The 9,278-nt window shown below is 42.6% G+C and overlaps 1 protein-coding gene across 1 annotated transcript in view; it reads left to right on the top strand.

The window, feature by feature from the left end:
- MYOT (myotilin) overlaps positions 1 to 8,174 on the top strand; it is an 18,103-nt gene extending 9,929 nt beyond the window's left edge. The window contains exons 4-10 of the mRNA XM_010186928.1: positions 1,678 to 1,779; positions 3,808 to 3,857; positions 4,409 to 4,541; positions 5,659 to 5,866; positions 6,320 to 6,485; positions 6,957 to 7,090; positions 7,626 to 8,174. Of these exons, the coding sequence (XP_010185230.1) occupies positions 1,678 to 1,779; positions 3,808 to 3,857; positions 4,409 to 4,541; positions 5,659 to 5,866; positions 6,320 to 6,485; positions 6,957 to 7,090; positions 7,626 to 7,798 (966 nt within the window). The 3' untranslated portion in view covers positions 7,799 to 8,174. The remainder of the gene's footprint in view (positions 1 to 1,677; positions 1,780 to 3,807; positions 3,858 to 4,408; positions 4,542 to 5,658; positions 5,867 to 6,319; positions 6,486 to 6,956; positions 7,091 to 7,625) is intronic.
- Positions 8,175 to 9,278: the final 1,104 nt, after the last annotated feature.

Below are 9,278 nucleotides of genomic sequence, written 5' to 3'. Positions count from 1 at the left end.
CTGAACATCACATCCACAGACAACTAGAAACCCAAGGAGAATCCCCCAGTTCTCCAGACACAATTTCACCTCGGCTTTCAATGCTGGGGTTAATAAACCATCCCAAATCATTAGAAACTTGGAGTGGTACCAATATTTGAAAGCTTATTCTGGAGACCATCACTGCATATGGTAAACTTCTTTGATTTCTTTTTATATGAGCTACAACAAATCAAAGAAGTTACATGAGCTTTTTTCATAAAGTCTGTCTCCTGTAAGAAGGTCTCTTAGTCTCAGTACCTACTCGATTATTCTGCAAAGGGACAAAATGCAATCCTCTTTACCAAGAAATCCAAATCTGGGAGAAAAATTTGCTTACTGGTAGGGAAGCACATTACAGCAAGCTAAAGTGAGCAGGTCTCTAATGTGGGAAACGTCCTGCTGGCTGGAAGCAGACTGGTAAAATCCCAGTGTTAATAGTTTCCATCTTCTGAAGTAGAGAGGAGCTTTTCCATTACTATCAGTGGGAACAGGTTGGTTTCATATATATAATTTTAAGTACTGAAGGAAAAAAAATTAGGTCAAATCTGACTTAATATGTTCCTAACAGGATTGTTCTATCTGCTGTAAGAAAGCTTGCCATTGCAAGCCAGCTTTTCTTCCCATAGGAAGCCAGGCTAAAAATAAGGCTTATGCAATTGCCACTCTCTGTCCTCCTCCCCTTGTCCTCCAGCAGCGTCTGAACCAACGGGCCAATCTTAGCCACACTTGATACAGCCGTAATGATCTCAGGGATATTAAGCTCTCACAGGTTTTGCAAAAGGTCTCTCACTTTCTTCTAAAGAAAAGTCTCCCAAGCCTCCCCAAACCCTTATCTACCCAGAAGTAGCCACATACATGTCCTGTACACAGTGGAAATTCAGTCTGCTTGTCCTCATGTCACAGAATCCAAACCCAAGGTAAACTCTGTGGGAAGCGATGTGTCAGGTGTTCTGGCGCTCAGGGGATTTGTTAATCTCTCAATCTCTTCTGAAGTAACCCAACTGACAGAACTTGAATTTAACTCTGCTCATACCCTGTGTGCTGCATCTATATCGTAGGAACTTAATGTTACGTGACTGAAACACGTTCTTGTCTCCTCTCAAGACAGCACGCAGCATTTTGTAAGGTGGCTGTTGCACTGGCATAAACTTCCCTTATGCTTTCAGGGTTAGTGGTGCTCCTCTCTGGCTGTGCCTGCTTCTGGTGTGGGTCTTGCTTTTTTGGGAGCAGGGGACACTAGCACCCATTGCGCCTCTAGTTCCTGAAGTAAATCCACAGCTGAATCACTTGGGAAGTTTTCCCAGTGCTAAAAGAAAGGTACCCTGGGACTTGCTCTGCCTTCTGAAATAATGCCATCAGTTACCCATAAATAATCACAGTGGAGAAAGAGGAGGAGTGGAAGGCCACAGATGGCATTAGAGAGGCTTTGATGAACAGGCAGTTTAATCTTTTATGCATTTCAGTGCTGTATATATTGAGGCTGACTTCAGTAGACATCACGGACTGCAAACCCTCTGGAACAGACGTGGGGTTTCTGTTCAGCCACTGCTTTCATTGACAGCACCCTGAATTTGTGGTATATTAATGTGGTCTTACAAGCTGATCTGAACTAGTAAATGGACTTCTGACCAGAACTGCTTTATACTCTGCTTTAAGCGATTAACTTATGAAGAAAGGATGGCTCGCAGGCTGCTTGGACCAGCAAATGCGGCAACGGTGCTTGAAGCACAAAGTGAAGACAACATGCAGAATGCACAGGTAAATGGGGAGCTGTCTGTAGAACAGGGATTTCCTGGTGGCTGTGCTGTGACCTGCTTGCATCTGAATAGGGCAGAGAGATCAGGTTTACTTGGTACCAGCACAGGAGAGGGAAGGGAAGGGATGGGACAGTTCTCACTGGCAGAGCTCTGTATAGTAGGGATTTGAATATTTTTGGGGGATGGTGGCAGAACTGGGAATTTAAGCACCATGCCCATGCTGGGCCTGATCTGTAGGAATGACCTCTCCAGGGAGGAATTACAGCAGCTGCTGCTCAGCACGTTACACCCCGCCTGTGTCAGGCAGGGAGCAGCGCAGAGAGGGATACAGGTACCCAGTCTCTAACAGCTCGAGTCCAGACTTGGCCAGGACAGCAAGATTTACACCTGTCACTGTTTGGAATAGGTGACATTGACTACAAGAGGTCAGGGCCTCGGGGTGGGATTGGTTGTGTTTTAGCCCTTCCAAAGGCCTGAAATAATTAAGAGAAGGCAAAGTAGTTATTTTAGCAGCCCACATGCTGATAGACAAGAATCTGCTACTACTGGCGTGTTCAAAAGTATCTTAGTTGGAGACTTGCATCACTCATTGGTTATTCAGGCCAGTTAAAAGCTCTCTTTGGCACTTTTGTGATAAAAGTTAGCAGAAAGGCCCGTGATGTGGCACTGGGTACCTGTGCAGCCAAGGAGAGCATCCCTCCTGCTGCATACATGCAGAGAGCCGGCAGGTTGGCAAAGTGCAGTTAGCAAAGCTTTCAATGCAAGAGACACTTAACATCACAACACAGGAGGAATGTAGAATTTGAGCTATTTCTTCCCAGCAATCACCTGACAACAGCAGGCAAGAAGGGAACATGATGGATTTCAGAGAGCAAGGGAAACCTCATCTTTTGCAGAGAACAAGGAAACATTCAGTCAAAACAGAATGACTGACACCTTTTCGGGGTACATGAAATGATGCATAAAAAGGAGCATTGGCTTATGTTTGGAATATCTTATTCTCATTGTTCAGTCTTATTTTTAAATATTGCAGTCATTGATTCATTCAGCCTCCTGATTCCTCACAAATTAATTACATAGTTAGTCCATATAATAGAGAATTAGAATTATCATCAGCAATTTCATCACTACAGAATCATTTCAAAAGACAACTAATAACTGTACAGAACTTGTGTAAATGAGCAGATGCAAGCAATTGCCTTTGGAGTCAGCCTTGAGCTCAGTCCAGCAAAACTCTTATTCATATAATCCTTCCCCTGAAGTGAAGACTGCTTCTGTGCTCAAAGTTTAAATCCAGGCTTAAATGTTCCACAGGACTGGCTACAGAGCTCAGAACGAAGCATTGTAATGGCTCCATGCAGACACCCCAGAAATTTCCATGCAGTTTCCTCTGTCTGACTCCATTGCTAAAATGAGTCACTGGTAATAAACTCTGCTTGTATTTTCCAAACATCTAAGTTCCTAGCAGGAATCAATCCTGGGCACTTTAGCAGATAAACTCATGTGATTGTGGAGTTGTCAGCAAGCTTAGTTGGTGCTGTGATCTATAAAGAAAAATATTTTCCAGCTCAGCATGTGTTCATTGCTATTGGTACCATATTTAAGTGGGCACAACAGAGTGCTCCTGCCAGCGATTCCACTTCTGTTCCTGCTGTAGGGAAGGACACTCCGTACTTAGCTCTCATTTTAGATACTGCCAGTAGTACTGCCCTCCTCTAACAAAGGTTACTGGCTGGCCAAAAGCCTTGTGTGCCAAACAAAACTGCTGCGCCTATCACCTGTGCAGAGCAATGAGAAACTGTCCCATTCTATTAATAATACTTGTTACTGTTGTGTCAAAGCCTAGGGTGGAAACAGAGTCTGTTAGCTCCTGATGCAGGTTTCTTTACCTCTTGTCCCAGTGACTGCTGAACTATTCCATTTGCTTTCAAGCAGCAGACAGTATATTAACTTAAAATGGGTTCTCTTTCAGTTTTCAGATAAAACTTGCTCTCTAAGTTAACTCACCTCTCTTCTTCCTCTTTCCAATCACCAGAATGCAGACAACATCAGGCTGCAGGTTCCTACAACACATGTAAGGTAATGGCTAAACTTCTGTTGCACTACTTTTCAAGGACTTATTTAAAATGTTTCTAGGCAACAGTTTTACTTCACTGCTTATTGCTTTAGAAGAAGTAGTAATCACTAAATTCATTCACTTCCTTTCAACTAAAACACTACTATTTGTGGATGGTTGATGATACCTATGATCTTCATCCAATCCATTCTAAGCATAACACTAAAGGTTTAAAGACTCCACATACTCAGGGCAAATATGCTTCATGTTGTAGAAGATGTATTTCTAGTCAAACCAAGGTCCAGCAATATAAATGATGAAACACAGCCTATGTTGTGCTTTTGGATATTAGGCCAAAGATGGAAGTTTCATGTGTTACGCCTCTGTGTCGAATTGAAAAACTTGAGCAAGATAAATGGTTGATCAAAACTCATGCCTTACAGCTGAAAAACAAACCAGAACTGTACTGTTGGATTCCTAAATGTGTTGAGGGACTTTAGCTGCAATCAGTACTTCAGTGTCATTTGTGCTACGGTAACTTTTACACAATTAACTCTCTCTGTCCACTTTTTAGGAGCAGACCGTCCTCAAGAGGAGATGAACGTGGACATGACTCAATCCAGGAAAAGTTTTTTCAGCCACGTTTTACACAAGTGCCTGAAGACATCATTATTGAGGAGGGGCGATTCTGCAGGCTTGACTTCAAAGTAATACCAGCCTTTCAGTCGTTTTCATTAGCAATGTGGGGTGCGTGGCACTAAGAGAGGTCTCTGAGCCATAGTGCCTTTGTGCTTTAAGCCAGAGCACTAACGGCAGATGATGCAGTGTCTCTCCAGGCAATGTAAACCAAAAAGTAGGAGATGGGTAAAAGTTTCAACATTTTCCCTTGGAAAATGTAAGTCAAATTAGTTGCATAAGAATATGGTTAAAGCTAAATAGTGGTAAATATGGACCACCACAGAAGACCTTATAGACATCATTGGGAAGAATGAATATAAAGGCCCTGCTGAAAGAAGGCATTTAGGGAGGTGACCTTGTGCTTTGGACTGACTTCAGTGGACACATGCTGGACACACGTCCAGCAGGGCCTATTTAGGACTAGCCTGCCTTTAATGAGTCTTCTCTGAGGTAACTGTGCCCTTGCAGAAGCGGACAATCTGGCAAAGAAATGCCCTAATTACAGACAAACCAACCACCAAAATGGCCTGAAGCTGCATGGCAACTGTACCACCTTACCTAGGGTGAGAACAAACTTAGGTCTTCTGCACATGCAACTTCACCTCAAAGGGTGTTTGCCGATTGTGGTTTGGCCTGGTTTTTCCTAATCACTTCCAATCAGTAAGCTCTTGCCAGACTTAAGACATGATCTTTAGCCATTTTGCTGCAAATTGCTTAACTTCTGAATGTCACGGACAACCTGGAGCACATCTGCAGGACAGTGTATTTACATACATTTTCAAAACAGTATGGATGTCAGCACTGATGACAGTGCTAGCTGTGGAATTAAAAGGGTGAGCTCCTCCCCTCTATGAACCCACAATGAGTATCTTTGGCCTTACCAAAACTACCTTACAAGCTGGGAACAACAGGGGGTGGCAGGAACAGCATCTACCATCTTGTAGCTAAAGCTCATCTTTCCCTTGCACTTCATGAGCCTTCCTCTCTGTGCAGCACCACATTAATATTCCAAACTGGGCAAGACTGTAAAATTTTGCAGTAGGATCGTGATCTGATCATCTATTGGCATCCAACACCCTATAGCACTGAAGAACTTTTATTATCTTAAAGCTGCTTAACTCTTCACTGTTTTCTTCTCCTCCACAGGTTAGTGGGCTGCCGACTCCAGATGTGATGTGGTATCAGAATGGAAGGATGGTTCATCAAGATCAGTTCCATAAAATGATAGTGTCAGAAAAGGGATTCCACTCATTTATTTTTGAAGCAGTCAAATCATCTGATGCAGGGACATACGAATGTGTGGCTGTCAACCGTGCAGGAGAAGCGTCTTTTGCAGTAAAAGTGGAAGTCATTGGTAAGACTGAGAGCACTGATAGTTACTGGGCCACACGTGGAAAATCTCAGTGATCTAATGCCTTCCTCCTTGTGTTTGGGACATAAAACAATTAAGAAGCAGATGTGGATCTTAAGATATTCAGACTCAAATGATAACAAACACCCTACATTTTCCAAGACCCTTTTAATACATATGTCTGGGATGCCGTATTTCTTCAAAGCACTTCTAGATGGATATTTAGATGTAGTAGAATATTCAGAATTTGGAAGCTGTTACAAATTCTGGAAGGTTAATATGTTGATTGACTCTTTTCCTAAAGTGGATTGTGTCTACTACACCCTTATGCTTATGGCTACAGAGTTGCATGTGTCCTCTTGAATTTAACATTCTGAAATTTTTTTTTTTTTAAAAAGCCCGATATTAGTGTTCAATACTTCAATAATTCCTTATCTTTCCTCTTTTTTTTTTTAGCAAAAGAACATCACACGCCTCCAACTTTCATCTTCAAGCCACAAAGCAAAAAAGTTTTTGAAGGAGATACAGCCAGACTTGAATGCCAGATCTCTGCTATCCCAACACCCCGGATTTACTGGAAAAGAAACAACGAAATGGTACAATATAATACAGACCGAATAAGGTATCCTACTAATGAGATAGCCATTGGTGTGTTAGAAAACAATAACCAGTATTTGTTAAGTCAGATTTGAATTGGCTGGTTTCTGAAAGCAGCAAGCTGGAAAGTGAGATCTGCCCTCGTTTAGGACACATGGTGAAGAGGCCCGTGTGCTGGTCAGGCGAGATGCTGAGGGTCTTGTTTTGAGGGCACAGAGAGAAAACTCTGACCAGGTGCCACTGAATTCCAGCAGCAGTTACAAGGCCCAGGGACTGAAACATGCAGTGCATTCTGGCCTTGATGCCACCCAAATGGTCTCATGATCACTGGTGGCTCATAACACAAATGCAGTGTTGATGTCTAAATAGTTTGCAATGCCCTGCAAGAATCGCCCTAGGGCTTTCTCAGCTCCTCAGCATGGAAACTGACTCTGATGTCAATGTCTTCTCTCCTTCCTTCTCCAAGCCCTTACACCTAAACACCTTCATTTTTCAGCTTGTTACATGACAATACCGGAAGGATTTGCCTCCTGATTCATAATGCAAACAAGAAAGATGCCGGTTGGTACACTGTGTCTGCTGTCAACGGAGCAGGTGTGGCCACCTGCCATGCCAGGCTGGAGGTTGCAAGTAAGTACCACATCCCAGTGCCAAAACCACACACATCACAGGGCCACAGCCACAGCTGAAACTGGCACTGGCACTTGTGTTCAAAACAGACCCTTGAGATTGAATCATAGAATCACTGAGGTAGGAAAAGGCCTTTAACATCACCGAGTGCAACTGCAAACCTAACATTGCCATTAACCTGATAAAGCTTAGAGTGCAGGGAAGATTTCTTTCTAAAGATACTGAACTAGACAAAAGGTAACTAACCCAGGAAAAATTACATTGTTTAGTGCCAAGACATTGTGATGTGTCCTTTGCACGTTGTCTGCACCTGCTAGCCAGGCTGTTTAAAGAGTACAATTTGATTGATACCAAGGAGGGTGAATATACTTCTCTTTCCCATAAATCTTTGGTGTCTGAGATATGGGCTTGTCTGTTAAATTCTTCATAAGGGTTTGCTGGTTTATCTTGCAGATAAAAAACAATTGGGGTGCTCTACCGTGGGTCTTTCTGCAGTCTGGGAATACATTGAAAAAGGCTTTTTTCTCTCTTCCAGCACATGCAGACAAGCCAGTTCCAGCACCAAAGCAGTTACGGGTTCGACCAACTTTTAGCAAGTATTTGGCACTTAATGGAAGAGGACTGGATGTGAAACAAGCCTTTTCACCAGAAGGAGAGTTTCAGCGTTTGGCTGAGCAGTCTGGACTGTACGAAAGTGATGAACTTTAACTGGAAATGAAGAAGAAAACTCACACCTATAAGAGACAATTACAACATAGATGCAGTTAACTGGTGATTGCTCTAATTAGCAAAATGCCCATCTACATATTTTTACTTTGACTCTTGCACATTCAGCTGTTTCCATTTTACCATGTTAGATTTTATTTATATGAGTTGGTGAATATAACCATTTACTGAATATTGTATTTTAACTATAAGGCCTAAGAAAGCAGGCCAATTAGTTTTCTCAAGTGTGGCTGGTTTTAGTTCCACCCATACTTGGTTACATGCTACAGTAGATTGGTTTGTACTGCTTCCCTAATATCACTCTTGATAATATCAGAAGTCTGTACTGCCTGAATACTAAAACCAAATAGATTAGAGTGTTTTTATGAGAATAAATTAGAGGCAAATAAAACTTTACATGGCCAACATCAGCTGTGATTCTTCCTTGATCTGTTAAAACCAGCTATGGATATCTGGCATCAGCTGCAGCCTGGCAAAGGTGAACTCTTACCCTACAGTGCTTCCCCCATCATTTGTCACCTGATAGCTATAAACTATTTAGCATAAACTAGGTGCTGACACTCCCTTAACACTAAAACACATTGGTGAGGCAACATCAATATTTTTTCTTCTTGCACATGTGACCCAGTAACTACTCTATATTATATGAAGCAATAAGGCTTCCACATTTTCTGTTCTTTTGCCAAGGAGTATCTGTGACTTATCTGACTGCTGGCTCTCAATAAGCTGTTGATTTGAATGATCCAAATGGTTTGCATGCTGCTATTCACAGCCACCTTGCTCAAAAGAATAACAAATATAATGAAATCTGATTTTGCCAAACTCAAGTAAACCTAATCTCTGAAGAGTTTTTTCATCTGCAGTTGGTACAGCAAAATCTGTAAGGATGGAATTAGCCTGAACTCCTCCTGGGATGTGTGTAGTAACGCTGCTGCTAGCCAGCAAACCCCATGAGCATCTTCCAGAATGGAAGAAATAAGGTCTCAGCTTCTTGCCACACTGCTGTAATATTAAATAAACTCCCCCAAACCTGAACTGCACAACACTGACTATTAAACTCCTAACAACATGGAGCAGCTCTACCACCACACTTCTCCTGTGGGCTGCCTGAATAATGAAATGCACCAGGATAACTCCCTCAGCTGCACTCTTTGTGGGTTTGGGCTGATCAAAGGCAGACCGATACTTGCTATGCTCATAAGCCTTCCTTTGAACATGAAGACTCTGCGCTGCTTGGGCAGGGGTACGGTACCAGCCAGGTCTGGTACAGGAGCACCTGAAATTCTTGTAGGGTCTGGGATCCCCAGCAGCACCTGAGCTCACAGCATTTGCACTAATACACGTTTAAATGAACATATTCTATGTTCCCTGCTGCTCTTCACAGCAGGAAGGAAGTTTCCCAATTGCCTGGACCTAGCCTGGGCTCATCCAGACGCTGCAAGTTTATCGTTTAATCCCCCCC

This window comes from Mesitornis unicolor, unplaced genomic scaffold, assembly GCF_000695765.1.
Source record: "Mesitornis unicolor isolate BGI_N332 unplaced genomic scaffold, ASM69576v1 scaffold25066, whole genome shotgun sequence".
Classification (NCBI taxonomy): Eukaryota; Metazoa; Chordata; class Aves; order Mesitornithiformes; family Mesitornithidae; genus Mesitornis; species Mesitornis unicolor.
Note: the sequence above shows the minus strand (reverse complement) of the source record. Positions and strands in the feature narration are given on the sequence as shown.